The following is a 20,633-nucleotide window of genomic DNA, read 5'->3' as shown; positions in this document are numbered from 1 at the left end:
TTATTAGTGAACAATGACAGCATGATGTGCCAGAAAACATCAAAAAGTAAAATATGTAAAATGCTCCTTGGCCAATGTTACACAAAAGCAGTTAAGAGTCAACTTCTGTTGTTCTTTGGACAGTACATATACACCTTCAGAACTAAGGCAGGCAATATATGCATCAGAACCAGCCAAGGAAACAAAGCACTGTGCAGTCAGCACCACAGTGAAATAATACTTAGGATTATAGAGACTTTAACCAGTGTCATCTGCATTTCAAACCTCCAGTACATTAACCTACGTTGCCCAAATGCTACAGCCATTATTGTGCCGCAGACAAGAGTTTCAGTTAATATTGAGTGAAAAAACAGGTCTTAAAAAAAAAACAAACAACAATGATTACAAAAATAAAAGCATGATTTCTTGATGGTCTCCCTGAATCACAGTCACCTAAATAAAGCTTCAATCAAGCAAAAGCTTAGCAGGAAAGCAATCATTCTTCTTTTTGTATGTGTAAAAAAAGACCAGGAACTACAAGTAAATAGCAGCTGAGCAACAGATGAGGCACTAAGTGAAATCTGTTAGCAACTGCTAACAGCTTTGCTATTTTCTGTTGTTAAATTAAAAAAAAAAAAAAGGCAAAAAACCAATGCAGTAGCAATTCCAATATGTTCAAAAATCTTAGATGCAAAAGACTAAAGCTCAACAATTCTTGTACTACAGCTGAATACTTGGATTTGGTTTTAATATCTTGAAATGCTTTGTTATTGATTATAAAGCAGAAGCCAGCCAATTTACATGGCCACTATCAAGGTAAAACTTCTTACAGCTGTATGTGTGACCCAGCAAGCATAGCACAAAAATCCCACTGTAGACAAATAGGACATTTCCAGCAGCTCTTTTAGCCTCAAATTCTACTTTCTTTTGTCCTTTATACTTGACCCCATGTCATTCACCAGAAAATGCATATGTCTTAATTAGCACTGAGATTTCTGGCAAGATCTCTCTTTTTCATTGTCCTTCTGGTCCTGGAGCTTTCACCACAGATGCTCAGTTCCTACTTATCTCAAGCCAATTTTGACATGGGTTCAGCAAGTCTGTTTTTCTGTTTGGATGCATCCCACAGCACAGCAGAACCATGCAGGCACAACTGAAATAGCTCTGAACAAAGCTGCCCAGGAACTACAAACAGCATGAACATACCAGAGTGGGGGTTCCAGCTCCCGGTAGGATTCATCACATGGCTGTAATCATCAGGCTAGCTGAAAAAATTCATGACATTGCCTGGTCCCAGGAATATATTTCCTCTTCTCACCCCTGCAACTTGCTCTCATAACTTTTTTCCCTTGGCTTTATCTCTCCTGTCAGTCTAACAAGGGTTCTGTTCCTCCTTTTGGTGGTCTCACACATGGGGGATCACAGCACAACCACCACCGTACCTATAAAATGTACACTACAGATTTCCTTCTCCACCAAGCTTTCTGCTCCACTACAGTGTTTACATTTCTAAGGCCCCTATGTGGCAGGTCCCCTTTCCAATTTAAAGTCATCATGTCCAAAACTGGGCTCATCTCAGTATCTAAATACATCTCCCTACTTCTTTCTCTCAAGATACCAAGAATTAGTAGCCACCTTGCCTGCTGCAGAAGCTCACAACTTTTGTCATCTTAAACTTCTCTCTTTCCTTCCACAGATGTTCTACCAAAAAAACATGCCAGTTTCATTCCCACAACGTCATAAAAAAATCTGGATGCTTCTTTCCATCCGTATTGCTAAAATACATATCATTCAAACCTCCTCCCCATCCCTCCTAACATTCACCCTTCACATCAGTACAAGACTCTAGTTTGAAAAAATATCTCCTGAATCTAATATTTAGTTGGTGTTTGATCTACGCTAAATTCCACTATTAGTTCCCTATTATTTCTTTTAAAAACATTCAGATCAATTGGTTTTGTTTTTCAAGTCATATGTGTCAGTTTCTGTCTGAAAAAATACCAGCCTGGATTTGCTCATCTTGCCCAGGACATATGGTCCCCAATTATTTCGTGAACGCACACTGGTTGCTCTTGTTCAAGCTCTACTTTACAGGTCTGCAGCCTTTTTTCACTTCTATCATGGCTAGTATTCCCTAATACTCTCACCTTTTCAGGAAGGAATTTCTTTTCAAGTTTTATAAATTCTGGAAAGAAATACCAACAGGGATACAGAACCTCTAAAAACTTCCCAGGTGAACTGTTACTTCTTACCTACTTCTCCTTCTCTCTTTATTACAACATGATGCTTCCATCTTTGTTGTTTTGTAGAGATTTTCAGTGGTGTGGGACAGAAAATCCCATTCTGTGATGTCATACAGATAAATATTATTAACACTGTCAGCTGGGAAGACTATCAATCTAAACCAAAGACAAGGTCACGGAAAGAGCAGTTGTATAAACCTTTTGTGTACTACCAAAATGTGGAATATATTCTGAAAGAGGGAATCACAACAAATGGTAACTTGTTGTTCCCAGCTTTGCATACTGACCATTATCAGAGTTTCTGTCAACGACAATAGCTTGTTTTGGATTCTAATGTCATCCCATGTTCTTTCTGGCTCAGATATAATACCCCTGTAAGACTTTACAATTCAAACTCGGAATCTGCTATGTATCTTTGATACATTAAACAGTACTTATCCTTTTGTCAGACCTCTGCACCACTCCCCTTCTCTTTCCTACTCATGCCAAAGAGCTAAGAAGAAGAATGAAAAGAGATATAAAGCTTAAGACACACAAGAGAGTTTTTGAAGTCACCCTCCTAATTATTCAGTTTTTGACTACCCTTCCATGTTAAGTCCTATTTCTTTAAACAGTATGAACACAAATGCACACGCAATGCACAAGTGTGTGTACATACCTCCTCTGTTCCTGGAGAGCCCATTTGAAAACAGACTGGTATAGCCAGGTACATCTTATGAACCCTAACAACTGTTGAAATCATGCACATCTGGCACACAGGCATGACTGTATATTTTTGACAGTGTCTCCACAGTGTTCAAAAGTTGATAGGACAATTGCTGATATATGGAAGAAAGTCAGCTAAAACCGTACATGTTAATAAAACACAAGTAATTTTACTGTACAGAACATAGTGACAAAGTTGTAAGGCAAGTTCATACATTTTATGTCCTAATGAAGACCATGATCAGTGAATGATCTTGCAGCTGCATTTCTTAGATTACAATTTAAATGTATCCTTGCCTAAGCAATGATTGTGGTTTTTATATATATGAGTACTGTCTACATGTCTAGCATGACAAGAAACACCAACAGTGTCCTAAAGCCAATGTTAAGTGTTCAGTGTCATAAGTAACCACATGGTCCTTCAGTTTAATCTCCTCCATGTTACGAAAAAATTTCATCACATACTCTGTATCGAATGTAAAGAGCTACTTCAACTGAAACACTTAAATACTCTACAGAGTCAACAGGTACCAGAGGGAAGGGTGTGAGCAACCAGTGCCTGCAGCACGAAAGGTTCCAGCAAGAGCAAGGAAACAACCTGAAGAACTCTGATGACTCAAGAGTTTACAGAGCCACAAAACAAACAGCCACAGCAGAAATCCTAAAACGTGCATGATGGGCAGGAAGGACAGTGAACTTTTGTTCACAACAGGCAATGCCTGAAGCCACGAAGAAAAGATTTTATCATAGATAGTGGCTTTCAGCAACTGCAAATGTTAGTAGACCTTTTGCAGTAGCACAAGGAATTCTGCTCTCCCTGCAGCTTGTGAAGGGAGCAGAAAAGCAAGGGAAGAGAAGGCAAAAGTCTGAGTGTGGGAGCAGGATTTGTATTACTCAGAAATACGCCCCACAAATCCTTCCCCACTGATATGTGCTTGCTTTAAGCCTAAAACCTTGAATCTTTTCTGACATATGGGAAAGCATTTCAAAGGCACAAAAAGACATTTTGTCTGCCAAATGTCTTCTGCCGCAGTTACAAGTTTGGTGTAAAAGTATAAACTGCTTTCTTTTTCAATAACATAAACATTATTTGAGTCCAAGTGAAATAATTTTTCCACTACTTTATGAGAGCATCGGTTGTTTCCTATCTTATAACGAGAATGGGTGGCTGTTTTGCTTTGCAAAAATCCATACCTCAGCATGACACCAAAACCTTTCTTCTTTTTCTTTTCTGGATCTTCATTTTCTTCCTTCTTTTTCTTCTCTTTGATTTTAGATTTGCCCTTTTTCTTCTCTTTCTCCCTACTTTTTTTGTCTTTTTTTGCTTTGATTTCTGCATCTTCTATTTCAGGGTTCCCTGGAGGGGCAGATTCCACATTTTGAGCTTCTTGACCACAGTGAGAGCTCTTATCAGAGCCACCATCTGCACAGAATGAAAAAGAAGCAGTGAGGATGGCTACGGGCCACTGAAATGCAAACATGTGAAATACAGCAAGAGTGTCTACAAAGAGCTCAAATGACTCACAACACTTACTAATTTAATGGAATAATTTAAAAAGCGGGCTAAGCAGATCTAGTGGATTCAAACAGATTTGTATTGTAAATTAAACACAGAATTATTTCAATGAATTGTTTTCTAATTATTGTTCCTGATATAAAAGTCCTGATAGAGTAAAGCACTTGTTCTCTTTGAAATCTAGCTTGTTAACCACGTGCTGCGTTTCAAACAGAGAGCTTACTTCAACAAGAGATTCTGGTGACTGGCAAAACCAACCTAAGTAACAAAATGACTTAATTCACTCCCTGGAATCTTTCTATTTTTGTGGCTGAAAAAAAAAATGGATAAAATGTACTGCCTGGCTGGAAAAGAGCCATGTTCTTTCTGCTGGGGGGCTCAGGATCCAAACACTGTTTTACGCCCCATACTAAAGGAGATGTATTTCCAGACTGGGGTCTATAAAACCCAAAGTGACAGAATGAGCAGCAGGGTGCTATCAATACACTGCCTTATCTACAACATGAAACAAATTTCCTGGCTGGAAAAGTGGGAACTGTAAAACAAGAGAGATAATTTTTAATGTAATCTGAAGAAAGCAGCTGCTTCTTGAAGTTGAAAAACATAATTATTTAAGGATTGAGTTCTAAATCCTCCAACCCACCCCTGCCCCAAAGGAGATCAGTGAAAGACTTTACACTAAACCCAGTCAAGGTTGGATGGGGTACTGCAAAGACAACTCTATTCAGTGGAAGATGTGAACAGCTTTTAAAATGTGATCAGCTTCAACTGGACTAAATCACTGGCTCATGGTGCTCTATGGAGCTGGCCCTCAGCAGTGCTAAGTGAAGGTGGCTCCTTCAGTCACTGCCAGCAGCAACATACCCTCTTCTCCATCCTCAGGTCCATCGTAAGACTTGTCAATGGCAGCTCGGAAGCTCTCATTGCATCCCCGACCCCGCACCACGTGAGGCCTGGGTCTGTGAAAAGGGAGTTCATTCTTCCTTACTTCAGCCACAGCAGTCTGAAGACTCTCAAGAGAACTGGACTTCTTTAATCCCAGAGTAGGACCAAAATCTTTGCCAGAAGAGTCTGGAAAACGAATGGTTAAGTTTTTATACCAAAAACCACACAGAGAAATTAAACTAGTCAGATACATTTAATTGTGTACTTTATTACTTGGGGCCTTTGAAATAGTATGCAATCGATGTAATTTGTTCTAAAAATAACATCAAGTTAAACCTAGTTCAGCAGATATCCCCATTCAGACTTGGAGGGAATGGCACATAATTTACAGACCTGACAAAGTGATGGGTGATAGCTGGCTCGTTCTGTGCCACTGTAAATCCCACACCAGTGATGAGAATGGGGCTGCTTCCTAAACCTTTGCCTGTGATGTCTAACTGGACAATGTTAACAGTCTCAAGGAGAGCATTATCTTTAGACTCACAAAAACAAACACTGCTACACAACAAGTGTTTTGCTTTTTAGAAGGAGATAGGTTGTATGAATGGTTGATATTTTCAAACACATTTCTCCTGAGAGAAGATACATTATTAGTTCTCTCTAAGTTATACATTATTAGTTCTCTCTAAGTTTTACCCAACCTTTTTCTTCAAGCTGAAACTAGTGCTATGATACCAACATGCAAAGCAGCTTTTTCAAGGAACAAGCAAAGCACAGGTTAACATAAATGATGTTGCTGTTGCTGCCTCATTCCCTGATTACAGGCTTAAAAAGCACTCCAGAGAAAAATAAGGGAAATACTGAGTGTCCCAAACCTTCTCTCTCTCTAGACGCCTGACTATAGAACCTTAGACAGGCTTTATTTTGTGGCATCATTTATGTTAATTAGTATTCATAAAATGATAGTGGAATAGGTAAAGAACAAAACTGAATGAATAGATGCACTCCAATCAATGAAGAAATTCACAGCTTAATTTAAAAGCCTTTGTAGCATCTACTTAGTTTTTATACAGCAGAACAGTAAATGTGTCTTAGAAACACTGAGTAAGAGACTGTGCCTTGCAATATGTCTTCTGTCTTTGAGAACTTGAGTGCTTTTGCTTTCAACTTTTAAGTAGTACTAACAAAAGCAACAGGAGAACATAAGAGAAGCCCTTCACCTCCATGTCCATACTGTCATGCCTGGAGGGATTCAAGGGTCACAGAAAAGACAGATATGTTAGTATGATTTACTGTGATTCTAGCAATCCTAGAGTGTAAGTAATTCTGAACAGCATGTTCAGTGAATTCTTAGAAGTAAAAAAGCTGAGAATTGGCACCAAATAGAGACCTGTCAGTAGTGCCTACATAAAGCAATTTACACTTCCTTTACCTGCAGACCCATATGTAGCTGAAAACAAATGGGGGATTGCGGGTGTGTGTGGAGACAAACAGGTTTAAGGGAACCCTGGCTGCTCCACCACACAGTGCAATCTTCTTCTGTTCACTAATTGCCATTCTGATGACTACCATTATTGACAAATTAGCAAGTGCTAAAGCAGAGTTAGAGGAATGACCTGCATAGAACATCAAGGTGCTAAAAATCACTAAAATCTTGTGCATCAGTAGGAGGCACTGTGGCGCCTATCACAGGCTGAGAAGGAGAAAAACCAAGGGAAAAATAACGGTGGGGAAAAAGGCCAAGTGAAAGGCACTGATCAGCCGAGAGGAAGCTGTCCAGTTTCAGTCACCAGCCAGCCTTGGTGGGCTGTTTGGCAGGACACAGCAACACACTGGCAGGGCTGCTGGCCCCGGGCAACCCAGCAGGCAGCCAGGCTGGGCTGCAAGCCGAGGGTTGCCTGGGGCTGTGGTCTGGGAGCCCTGCAGGCAGCGGGTCCCCAGGACACTGCTCCGAGCCTCCCGAGAGGAGCAGCCACTGGGAATGGCTTCAAGGTGATGCAGAGTCTGCAAGGAAGGGCTGGGCACATCCCTGCCTCCAGCGGGGCCATGTGGGCCCATGGCTTCGGGAGGTCCGGCAGCCAGTGTTGACTCCAGACTGCTGCTACAGCTGCCTGGCTGGCCAGAAAAGTACAGAAGTGCAAGCTGTGCTACACTCAATTCACTGCTCTAAGCTCCATTACCTGAAGAAAAAGGTCTCAAGTTAAATGTTGGTTACAGTCTGGTTTATATAAAGCTGAGCCAGTCCCTCAGACTGGAAGACTGCAACGTATGAAGGCCATTCCTAAGAAAATCCAATCAACACCTGAAGTTTGGAGTGAGGCACTCACATGACACAAGTAACAGACATCAAGCCGTGTGCTCAGCCTCCCCACGCACACCCGGACTCAGTCCTTAGACACGAGAGCACACTGAGGTGTCCTCATTTGTTCAAAAACTTACTGAGAACCCTTACTCACAGATTGGTATTGAGCATTCAGTTGACCCATTCTAAGACTGGAATGCTTTGGTATGAAATTTCACTAACAACAGTGTCTTTTTTACAGTTCAGATTGTATTCCTTTTTTTCCCCCTTTCATTATAGAACTGCAGTAATCACACATTAGAGCACAGGTAAAGATACAGGAGCTAAAAAGCTTCCCTAAGCAGGGAGACCTGACCCCTTGCTTTCTGAGCCAGCATCTCTAACTGGATGCTTTCCAGAAAAATGCACAAAACTCCATAATGGACAAGGACTGCATCCCAAATAGGGAAATTTCCTTCCCCTGCCCTCGCCAGTACCTTTTTTAATTTCTGCAGACCTTTAGAACTGCTGTAAGCCTGAAAATGTGATTATTTATCTCATGGGTAAAAAACCCAAACCAACAAATAAACAACAAAACCCCTCCCTTATCTTTTACAAGTTATTAACAAGTATATCTGGGGATACATGGTGTGTGTCCATATCTAGCCTTACCTGAGTTTTTAATACAGAAACATAGTTTGGCAATAAAAAATTCAATTGTTCATAGTGTTAAAATGTTTCTTTTTAGGGATTTTAAATTCTTGAGCTCTCCTTTTACTGCTTCTTGTAGCACAGTGATAAAAAGCCAACTGAAGCATCCACTTTATTGTTTTTATAAATAGCGAATTACTTCATACATGTCTCCTGAATTTATAAGAGAAAACAACAACTGACATCACTACCTGCCTAGAACTGGCTGAAATCAAATTGCTGTTCTTAGATGTTATCTGCAACTGATCATCCTTTAACTGAAAGATGGTGTTACACATGCTTTAACTTTCTGCTCAATGCCAACATGGCAAACACAGATTTTTTAACTCTTAATGTAGCAGTAAAAGTAAACCTGCTTTCTGTTCTTTTATTACTATTATTATTATTAGTCAGGTCTTGCCAAGATTATCTTTTTCCCACATCTGCACATTCCTTTCTTTTTTTTTATAGCCCAGCTGAAGGAAATATGCCAGAAGCAAGATGTCAGTCATGAAAATCAAAGGGAAACAAATGACACAGCATTGTGGGCAATGCTAGCCACCCCAAAGGCACGTACGGAGGGAATCAAAATGAAGAGAAGCCATGAATCACTGTCACTCTATATGAAATACAACTCCCAAGACACCCTAAAGAGTAAACACTTTATATATTTATCATTAGCTTTATTTTCTAGATAATGTTTCTTCTTGAAAACCAAACATGCAGGAATATGCCTAAAGGAGAATATTTAGAAGAACATATTTATGTGAGCTAGACTAACTTACTATTTACATTTTGAAAGACATAGTGAGGTAAAAAAAGTTATAAAGGAAAAAGAAGGGAAAGCATCACTGAGACTGAGAAAATACAATAAACAGAAAGTTGTAAAAAATTACAAATAATTTGATTCTGTTTTTACCAGTGCCCTAAACACACAGAGTGCTGGTTCCTATTTCATTGCACATAGTGGAGGTTCATGTGGTCCTAGGGAAGAGAAAACAGTTATGAAAACAATGAGTGTTCTACCCTGTGGATACCAGGATGCTGGAGAGAACAAGGGACTACTTTCAGCAGGCAAACAACTCTTTGAGCATGAAGCACTGATGGTGGCTTCTTCAGTGGTAGCAATGGGAAGCGCCACTCGGAGTGAGATATGCCAACAGCTTCGAAGGAAGCAGGTGCAGCTCAGTGCCTGCTCTGCTTTGGACACATATCTCCAGTAACATTTGTGACATTTAGCTTGGGCTCGCTGAACTCAGGCCTACCCCAACCTAACACACCAACTCCTCACTCTACGAGACTGCAGCATCATATGGTGACTTAAATTACTTCATGTACCATTCTTTCTTAACCATTTGTTTAATGTAGTTCAATTTATTTCTGGCAGGATTCACAGTATGCACATCTACAAAGGATTTTTTCCTCTCACCTATATTTTTATATTCAGATACTCCTTCAATCATCCACCAATTCAATGCAAAGAATGATTTAGGAAGGAGGAATCTGAAGTCATTACATCTTTTAGCTTGTGATTTTCAAATGAAGAGCTTTAATATAACATTTCTGTAGAAAAGTCTTAGATCACATGGTAGCTTTTTCTTCAACACTAATTTATACAGGTGACACAGAAAAGATTAAGGGCTTGATGAAAAGCAAGAGAAGAATCACTATCCTGCACTTACATATTAAAGACAAGATATATAGTTTTGCTCATTTAATACCTCAATCTAAGCATTCCAAATAATAAGCAGAAATACTGAACATAGAACAACCCCGCAAGCTGCCAGAAAAACAAAATCTAATAAAGAGACATCAAAGCATAGGAGAATTTAACATGTTCTCTGATTGTAAGAGACAGCTACAGTCTTCAGATTTACAGATATTTCAATCTATTTTACTACATATAATGATTGCAATTTAGCCTGCATTTGCACAAACTGCAATTTCAACTATGAATAATGACAGATCACAATTTGGGGCCCAGAAGGTACATTGAGCCTTAGCTAGCTGAAAAGGAAATGCTTGCAATAAGGCAGCCATTAGGCAAAAAGTGAAAATGCACTATTGTCATCTTAGAAACATATGTTGGTGTTGCTGTTTTCTACAGTCTTATCACTAACGAACAACACTGCAATTAAATGTTTCAAAACGAAAATGTATGGCATTAAACATCTAAAAAATGCTAACAAGTTTCCCAGTGTAACAATATCAAAGCTAAGAATTAGAAGCAAAGGTAGAGGTTCAAGCAAAAGCCTCAGTGAAGGGGCATGTGCACTTCTCAGGTTAGTGCTAAATTTCAGACAAAATGCAGCCAAGCCTGCCTTTACATAGAAACTCTTGTGATCTTATCTGCTGAAATAATTATTTTTCTTCATCTGGTGACAGAAGTCTACCCTCTCACATAACCTTCCAGTTCACAGTATAGCTCTGCATCCGGGGCAATTTTCCTAGACAGCTGAATTCCTCTTTCTCCAGCAGATTAGTGCCTTCCCTCTAGGTAGTACAAACTGAAGCACTTGCCCTCCAAACAGGTCCCAATATAAATCAAGCTACTTCTCTTGTACAAAGCAGGAGCTTTGTCCTCAAGTATATTTATGTATAAACTGACTTGAGATATAGGTGTTACAACCTGCTAGAGGAAAACTGCAATAGGAGAAGCAATGCAGACAGGAAAAAGTCCAGTTTTTAGAAAACAGGATTCCCCAGTGGTTTCAGGCACCTTGTAAATTGATCAGTCTGGAACTGAGTAGTAGCAAAAAAAATTCCAGTGCCCTGTGATTGCTTTATGTCTACTTCCACACCTGCCCTCTGAAAAGGTCAAACATTTAAATCCAGCTTTAAAAGATTGGGAAATGCGACACTTTCTGAGACTAATTGATATAAATTATGCTTCTCAAACTAAACCAACATTTTTGTTCCCAGGCCAAAGTTTAACATGAAGTAAAGAGTCCCTGCACTAATATTTAAACAAAGTCACTTCTGATGGTATGAGGCTAACATCTAGAGTGTTACCTTTGATCTGTGGGACAGATGGGGAAACTTCTTCAGTATTAGAACAGGAGAAAGCAAGCCAAAACTTACATTAAAATCATGGTTATGATCTATTTTGTTAAGTCTTAAGCCTACTTTGAAATCAACTGCTGAATTATTACTCAATCTTAGTCATCAAGCCTGAAATATTTTTAAAAATTACTGATTTAAATCAGAAGTAACAAATTAGAAGGATGCAAGAAGTTCATAGTAAGCTTTGTGTTTACATCATTAATTTAAAGCTTGAGTTCTTTACATGTGAATGCAGAAAGAAATTTGAAACAATTATTTATAATTCAAAGAGTGGTATGTAATTTTTATGCATCAATTTTTGGCCTGGGCACATTTTTATAAATACACACATAAGCCACATGTTAAAGATTGCTTTAAGTGTTGTTTGGTGATTAATTTAGGCTAATGAAACAAGGAAGATGATTATTGTAAAAAAAAAAAAGCCAAGGCAGCAAAGGAAAATACATTTCAATTTCAGCAATTTACCTTGCAATTAAGAAAAAAAAAATCTCCCTTATCTTTGAACATTAAGACTAAGAAAAGAAAGACTTTTAACAAAATGACCAGGAAAGAATACCTTTTGCTAATCATGGCATTGCTTTTGTACCTGCCCACACTTTGATCAGTGAATCCTACATGCCTGAGATATTTATGAGCTCTTTTCATTGCTAACCCCACCGCCACCGAGCTGCCCAACAGCTGCTCTAATTTAAGATGCTCTAAATATTGTTGCCATGGGTGACACATGAACATAGAGTAAGGCAAAGCGCTGCTAATAAAAAGGCTTTCACAGCATTTCAGTCCTTGCTTATAAGTAAAGTTAAAATTTATGGCTTTTAAAATACTGGATCTGAGAGAGGTCAGGTTAAATGGCTGCTAGTAATAAAAGGAATCAATATGCCACAGCATCTGAAGCAGCCAGCAAACTAAATAAACACTTCATCCAAATCCACTTGGCCCTGAATTAAAAGAACATAAAATACTGTATTTATTTTGTTTGCCCTCCACCAGCCTGTAGTTTGCATCACTACATCCACTAGAATTTTACACAGAGCAAGCAACAAGCATATGTTAGCCAAATAGCAATTAAACTGTGTGTCAAGGCTAGGAGCAATTAACTGGGCATTAACCTTATCAGGGAACCACTTCTGGATTAGCCAGCTACAAACAGCCAAACATCTCAGTCTGGGAAGATTCTGCAACATGTATTTACAAAAGCTTCAGAGAACTCAGACTTTCTGTCTCAGGCCCGTACTGAGTAAACGAGCCATTTCCAGTAATAACCCTTAATTCATAAACCCTGAACAAAACCAGAATCACCTTTCCCAGTGATTAGTGTGTCCTATTAGCATAGGAATGCAAAACAATTTGTTCCTTACAGCACTTTAAAATAAAGCAGACCAAATGAAGTAGTGAATTGCACCTTTCACTCCTCATCTATATTTGGTTTGATTTATAGATTGAATTCTAGGAGAATTTCTGAAATCTATTTTATTCTGTTGATCTATTTGTATTTCAAAGGAAAGTGCATAGGCTACTTCTCAGTTTAAGAAATTAATGCATGTCTTGCTTGAAGTTGCCAGCAGATAACCTATAAAGAAGGTAGACATACACCTGTAATCAATCTATCACTATTAAAACACAAACACAAAGGCCATTCACAAAGTCCTGTGTAATTTTGAAATTGGTTTGTTTATGAGTTTAATAATATTTGTCTTGAAACGGTTTTGAAAAGTTCATTTCAAAAATCCAACTCTTAAATGGGAATATGCAGAATTTTGTCAAACCTACTATTAATTAAGAGAAAGAGTTATCTGACATCTGACGTGGCTGAGACTCAAAATCCCTGCAGAATCTGAAAAGATTATGAAGGTTTTCAGGAAAAGTCTTCAGCAAAGGTTTCCTGCTGAGATTTTTAAGATCATTTGAATGCTTATGAAGTTGATAGCAGTATTTTATTACAGTTTACTCAAAGCTGAATCCATAGTTGTAAGTGATACTGGGACTTTAACCAAGCTTCATTTTATATGCTTCAACTTTTTTCTCTTTTTTTCCCCTCAAACTATCCTCTGTACTGAAACTTCTTCACTTGCACTCATTACGGAGATGAAGATTGTTTTTAGGAAGACAAAAAGCCTCAAAGAATACAGTTTCCTCTTCCCACATCAGAATAACTAAAGTGGGAAAATTTCTTCCATCTGGGTAATAATTTTCCCCCCCTCTATTCACCAATAACTCAAAATGGACTGAAAGGAAACCCTTCAAGCTTTGTGTGCAAGTACACTGTGAACCAGATCCTTCACTGCAACTTTAAGGAAGGAAAGCTCCCTTTTCACATCTACATTCCATGTTCTTCTAACATTAGCTGGATCTGGGTAAACTTGTATTTTCAAGGCTTTCTTCCACAAAACTGAATCCTTAGGAATAACAAGTCCAGTCCGTGGACCTAATGTCAAGGCAGTTTTCCTCTAAAGAGCTCCAGTAAAGGATTTTGCTAAACTGCTCTGTAATATGCAGACACAGACTCACACCCAGTAACATCTGGCTGTCTTAGTTTTTAACAGACATGAGTCACAACTGGATTATACTATTACACTCCCAGCCTTGCTTAAAAAAACCCAAACCCAACAAAATACTACCTTAGCCATACTGGTTAAATATAAGGCCTAGTCTGTACAATTTACTGCATTACACTTCATATGTTTTTTAGCATCTGTAAGAGGTTTGCAGCTCCCTTCCTAGGTACATCAGCATGTGTCATTTTAATGGAAAGGTATTTAAAAAAGAACACTGACAAGGATAGAAGATATCATAAATAAAGATAATTTCATAAATGTGTGTTTTTTGAAAACTTTTTACAATCTTAGATGTTTAACAAATGTACACCTAGCCTTTAATATCCCCCAGGCAAAAGGGAATCTCCCCAGACAGCTAATTTTAGTTTTTACTAATAGAATTGCTGCATGGAACAACTGAGAATATGATTTAAACAGCAAATCAATACAAACTTTTCTTACCCATTTGTCTCACCTGTGTACAAATGACATTCCTCTGTTCCTTTTCACTAGCCCAATAAATGGAGAGTAGTACATGCACACACATAACATGGCACCAGACTGCAGAAATGTGGTGTCAAAACAGAAGAAAGGGTCATTCCAACTCTTCTTGGTGATGTCCCTTATCAACCAATGCAGACATTTATGGAGAAATTACTCAACTTCCTATCCTAAATTATGATCAAAAATTCCAAATGTCTTTAGGATGGTAAGCAGCATCCACAGTGACACTGCAATCAGGACAGCTTGGTTAAGCACAAATGACATTTTAATACTGACAAACCTGAGATAGCATATCTTAGAAAACTAAAAGTTTCCTCTAAGCTGGGACTCAATATTACCAGAAAGCACATCATTCTGCTCAGTAATCCCATACAATCTTGAAGAACAAACCAGAGTCTAGCTACAAGTAATCCAGTCCTTGGATAATTAGATGGTTAATTAACTCTGTCAGGAAACTGCTACAGTGCCATGGATCAAATGCAAAACTCAGTGCTCAAATTCATCTACTTCAGCTAAGTGCTGATTGGATCTTTTGACGAAATATCAAAATCTAGTATTACAAATGCAATTTTTCTACAGAAACAGGCAGGTTTTTGAAATAGACAGCAAAATGCATCAGTACAGTGAAATATCCTAAATTAACACCAAACTCTAATCTTCATGTGGAACAGTTGACAGCAACTGCAATTTTCAAGAGCCTTAATCCAAGACTGAGGCCTAAGTATGCTCAAGGGACTCCAGAAGTAGAACAGGTAGGTTAATTTTCAGTCTGGTTCAAGCCTGGGGACCAAATCCTCAGCTGGAGTAAATGAACACTTTTCCACTGTCTGCCATCTTACACCAGCCTGTATCTGTCTTTTGATCACTGTACTCTGCAAGTGCCACATTTTGGCATTACATCCCTGCCCACAGAGAGGCCTGCAACAATAACTCATTTTACACAAGTTACATCATGAGTGTCAGATGTTAGTAAGTTCAGCCTGTAGTGGATTCAAAACAATAAACTGTAGATTAAAAAAAGCTTTTTGTTATTTTAACAATCCAGAAAGCCATCCTCAGCTACACCCTGGTTTTGCTAAAAGAGTAAGAAGAAACAAATGGGTTCATGCGCCTTTCAAGAGGAACCTGTTCACTCTTTGAAAGCGCTGTTTTCACTTAGTTCAAGGAATCAAATGTCTGGAAAGAACTTAATAGCTTTAGAAGTATGAAGAGCAGAAAGATGCATCATCATAGATTACCAGCAATTTTGAAACATTACTTCATCCTTTAAACACATCATCGTGCATGCATTCTGAGGCAAGAGCATCTCTGCCAACTGTAGTTCCCAAGAATAGTTTGTTGCAGTATTATATCTTGTGTGTCCATCTGGTAAGTACAGTCCAGTCAAAAAAAAAAAAAAAAGTTAAAATAATTTGGAAGACACCCACATTACAGAAAATTTTTACTGTGTTCTTTTTCTAGGTCTACAGCATTAAAAAATTAAGTAATATTAACATATTTAAAAAACCCCATGCTTTCCAACCAATGTGCTTTGATTTTTTCTTTTTCTTACATTAAGTAATGGTTTCTTCCTTTGCTGGCGTTTTACTGGGTTTTTGGTCAAGATTGATGGAATCCATCGAAATATGCTAGATAATGCTAACTTCTGAAATAGGAATCTGCAAATCCTTAATCACAGCTTTGGTTTTCCTTAAGCCTGACAGTTTACTCTAGCAGGGCCTGACCTCTAGGCAGAGCACCTTCATGGAGTCAAAGTAATGACATTAATGTGCCAAGCAGGAGTTACTGTTGATCAAACCCAACCAGGACATAAATGTGTGTTCAAGAAAATGCTGTCAGGTATACGGCACAAATAAATAGAAAGAACTGGTATTTTTATTAACCTTTTCCTGTTAGCCTAAGTTGAGATTTAGCCAGTAAAAGGTTTTCAAATTCTAATATGATATTGCAGATGACATACTGCCATTTAATACCCTGAATAATTTGCAATAATATCTTCCTTTCTACAGTAATCTCATCTTGAATTTTATATTTTCTTTTTTTAATACTTGAAGGATAGCACATTGATATCTCTTTGCCCCTAAAACACAGATATTGTCTACAGACACAGTTTACTTACAAATGAAGGGAAATATATTCGGCTGCATAGTCATACAACATAAAGCTATAAAACTTCATTCTTTGCAAACACATCACTTCTCTGCTCATTCTGTGACCATCTAAAAACTAGAAACCACTGCTTGTGTTATTAGTCCAGTAGCTTTTTAAAGCTAAATAACAAATATCAGTTATATTCTTGAGATCATAAGCTTTTGCTCCAACTACAATAAATGTCAGTCTCATAAACATTAAGAACAAACATTTTGAACAACGTCACAGATATTAAGCAGCTCTGCCAGATTTCTCTAGCATTATCAGAACATCCTGTTTTGCCTTTTTTACAGTGGCTAATGCTGCAGTTAGCTTTTTCAAGTTGACCAAGTGAGTAAGAAAAGAGCTCTCATGTTCAGTGATTCCCTTACGTAAAAAGCTATTATCATCTACCACACACAGAATCACTGGGTTGGAAGCGACTTCAAGACCATAAGTCCAACCCAGCCCTAACACCTCAACTAAACCATAGCATCGAGCCATATCCAGTCTTTTTTTAAACACATCTTGGGATGGTGACTCCACCACCTCCCCGGGCAGGCCATTCCGGTACTTTATCACTCTTTCTGTGAAAAACTTCTTCCCAATATCCAACCTATATTTCCCTTTGCACAGCTTAAGACTGTGTCACTATGTCCTCTGGTTCTGTCAGTTGCTGCCTGGAGAAAGAGACCAACCCCCACCTGACTTCAACACCCTTTCAGGGAGCTGTAGAGAGTGATAAGGTCACCTCTGAGTCTCCTTTTCTCCAGGCTAAACACCCCCAGCTCCCTCAGTTATTCCCCACAGGGCTTGTGTTCCAAGCCCCTCACCAGCCTCGTTGCTCCTCTGGACACGCTCAAGCATCTCAACATCTTTCCTAAACTGAGGGGCCCAGAACTGGACACAGCACTCAAGGTGTGGCCTCACCAGTGCCGAGTACAGGGGAAGGATGATCTCCCTGCTCCTGCTGGCCACACCATTCCTGATACAGGCCAGGATGCCCTTGGCCTTCTTGGCCACCAGGGCACACTGCTGGCTCATGCTCAGTCGGCTGTCAGCCAGTATCCCCAGGTCCCTTTCTGCCTGGGCGCTGTCCAGCCACACCGTCCCCAGCCTATAATGTTGCAGGGGATTATTGTGGCTAAAATGCAGGACTTGGCACTTGGACCTACTAAACTTCATCCTATTAGATTTTGCCCATCCATCCAACTGTTCCAGGTCTGTCTGCAGACCCCTCCTACCTTCCAACAGACAGACACACACTCCCAGCTTAGTGTCATCTGCAAATTTACGAATGAAAGACTCAATCCCCTCATCCATGTCGTCAATAAAAATATTGAACAGACCTGGCCCCAGCACAGACCTCTGAGGGACACCACTGGTGACTGGCTCCAGAGGGATGCAGCACCATTCACGACCACTCTCTGGGCCCGGCCATCCAGCCAGTTCCTAACCCAGCAAAGCTGTGGGCTGCCAGCTTTTCCAGGAGTGTGCTGTGCCAGACAGCCTTGCTGAAGGCCTTGCTGAAGTCCAAATAAACAACATCCACAGCCTTTCCTACATCCACCAGGTGGGTCACCTGGTCATAAAAGGACATCAGGTTGGTCAAACACAACCTACCCCTCATAAGCCTGTACTGTCTGGGTCTGATAGCCTGGCCATCCTGTAAGTGCTGTATGATGACAATCAATATAAACTGTTCCATCACCTTACCAGGTACTGAGGTCAGGCTAACTGCCCTACAGTTACCAGGATCCTCCTTCCCACCCTTTTTGTGAATGGGTCTTACATTGGCCAGCTTCCAGACATCTGGAACCTCACCAGTGAACCAGGACTGTTGGTAAATGATGGAGAGTGGCTTTGCCAGCTCATCTGCCAGCTCCCTCATCACCCTGGGATGGATCCCATCTGGGCCCATAGATTAATGAACATCCATATGATTATGCTAATTTTTTCTTGTGCATCAAGAGTGAACACTTGCATCTGTATTCTGCCCTGTATCCTATTCTTCATCAAATATATTCACCTTCTTTATTCTTTTGACTGTGGACAAGTATTTTCTCCACATTCAGAGGGAAAACTGGTTAATCTGAATAATGCATCTCATATTCCATATCCTCAAAAAGATAATGCAGAACAAGCCATACTGTGGCTCAGTATACACTTACGACAATCAATCACTAAAGTATTAACACAATTCTTAAAACTTCACGCATATTAGCACATGGTTAATCAGAGCAGTTTTACAGCCTCTTCTTCAGAGCTGCTTCTACAGCTTCACAGTATATCAACCCTCACACTGAAAAGTGAAACATACCATGGAGTTTACTTCAGAGCAAAAAGTTAAAATCAGATTTTGAAACACTGAGGCTAATGTTATTAGAATAAAAAATGTAATGGCTGTTATACCATATGCTTAATTGCCCCCCCTGTGAAAAAGCAGTCCCCCAGGAGGGAGCTGAAAGCTACTACTTGGGTTCAGATCTTGCTGAAATAGTGAAAGAAAGAAATGGGTAATCAGTCATCATTTCCCTTCGAACAACAACCCTGATAAACATTTATGTGAATAATTTTTTCTGTTGTTGTGGATACTAAGAGTTTACATATGCTAAAAGGGAAGTAAGAACGCTCAGGAGAAACAAGATCTGTTGAAGATTATCAGCTAAAAAGATGCTATTCTTGCCCTCCGTCTTTAAGTCCTTGAATATCTGAAGGCAAGGAGAGCTCTTGGAGGAAATTAAGACAAACTTGTCATATCTCTGTATTTCTCATTGGGCATTAGCATTTGATACTATTAGAAAGAGGACAGAGGCCATGCCGACTTTTTGTCTGATCCAGTATTACTGTTAACTTCCTGGGATGTCTTACAGATGAAAGGTGTCCAGAACAATAACATCCTCACCACCACCACAAATGATGCTGCTCCTTCCTGTTTCTATCAATTCCTCATTGCCTGCATTATGAAAACACACTGAACCAAGGGCCAAAATCCTACTGCACTTGGTGTTATACCAACTCGAAAGAGAATTGATATTTAGTATCTCTGATAATTTCTGATCAAGACTACCCATATTCCTGTAATACCCGGTCACTTTTGAGTGGCAAGACTATAAATCTCTGCACAGAATTTCACTATGTTATCTTAAAATGTTTTTGTTATTTCTGTATTTCAAGTCAGTTCTGAAAGAATGGTCCCTTCTTGCATAGATGCTCTTCACAGAATGGGTTAATTTTTTTCAACACAGATAATTAAAAATCCAACAATCCTCAAAGCTGTTCTAGCACCAAAGCTCTCTGATTTGGAGTTGGTGTTTTGTGGCAGCTTTAATACAGTCTTTAATAAAATGTTATTGCTATGTCACTCTTCAGTGTCTGTACTCTTAACTCTAGAGAAGACTTAGATAACATTCCTGCATGCTAAAACATATTGCAAACATGATTTCTATTTCATTCAGTTTGATCTAAACCAGCCACCCTGAGTAAAAACTAATATTGATATTGCCTGATACCACATGACTGTTAAATTTTAATCACTAGGTTCTTAGTCTGATTAAGCAATTAAATTTCTTAACTGAAAACTACAGGGCAATTGATTGATATGAAGGTACTAAGAAATTCTGTTTGAAGTTTAAGAACAATTCCTTACTAAAGGTTACAAACACATGAAAGCTCTAATTGCAAAAGTATATTTCAGTATTAGTCATTCTAGTATTGTTGGCCTTCTGATTGTTAATAGTTGCTATTTACTACAGGAGTTATTCCTGGCTTCCCTTTTCTAAAAATCACTACTAAAACAGGCACTCTGTTCTGCTAATGCAAATTACAGTGCAAGTGAAAACTCTTCATGCGCTGTAAACATCACTCATCATTAAACTTGAAGAATTATTGTTTCTATTTCTTTAGCTATAAAAACTTCCTTAAAATGTCTAATTTTCCTTCTTTCAATTTCAATCATAAAGCATTTGCTGTAACAAGATCAAAGATAGAAAGAAAGAGGTGGAGCTTTTAATGTCCAGTTATATAAGGTCTGAAAGGAATTATTGTTGCAGAGAGATATTGTCACTGAGGTCTGAAGAACACTGAAATAAGCAGGGCTACCT

General features: G+C 39.0%; 1 protein-coding gene across 6 annotated transcripts in view; it reads right to left on the bottom strand.

Moving 5' to 3' along the window:
* The window catches only part of PARD3B (par-3 family cell polarity regulator beta), a 533,875-nt gene that overhangs the window by 130,511 nt on the left and 382,731 nt on the right, over positions 1 to 20,633 (bottom strand). For all 6 annotated transcript variants that reach the window (XM_068196079.1, XM_068196075.1, XM_068196077.1 and 3 more), the window contains 2 exons: positions 5,308 to 5,514; positions 4,122 to 4,350 (listed from right to left, as the gene is read on the bottom strand). In XM_068196079.1, coding sequence (XP_068052180.1) covers positions 4,122 to 4,350; positions 5,308 to 5,514 — 436 coding nt within the window. The remainder of the gene's footprint in view (positions 1 to 4,121; positions 4,351 to 5,307; positions 5,515 to 20,633) is intronic.

Source organism: Anomalospiza imberbis, chromosome 7, assembly GCF_031753505.1.
Source record: "Anomalospiza imberbis isolate Cuckoo-Finch-1a 21T00152 chromosome 7, ASM3175350v1, whole genome shotgun sequence".
NCBI classification, from domain to species: domain Eukaryota; kingdom Metazoa; phylum Chordata; class Aves; order Passeriformes; family Viduidae; genus Anomalospiza; species Anomalospiza imberbis.
Note: the sequence above shows the minus strand (reverse complement) of the source record. Positions and strands in the feature narration are given on the sequence as shown.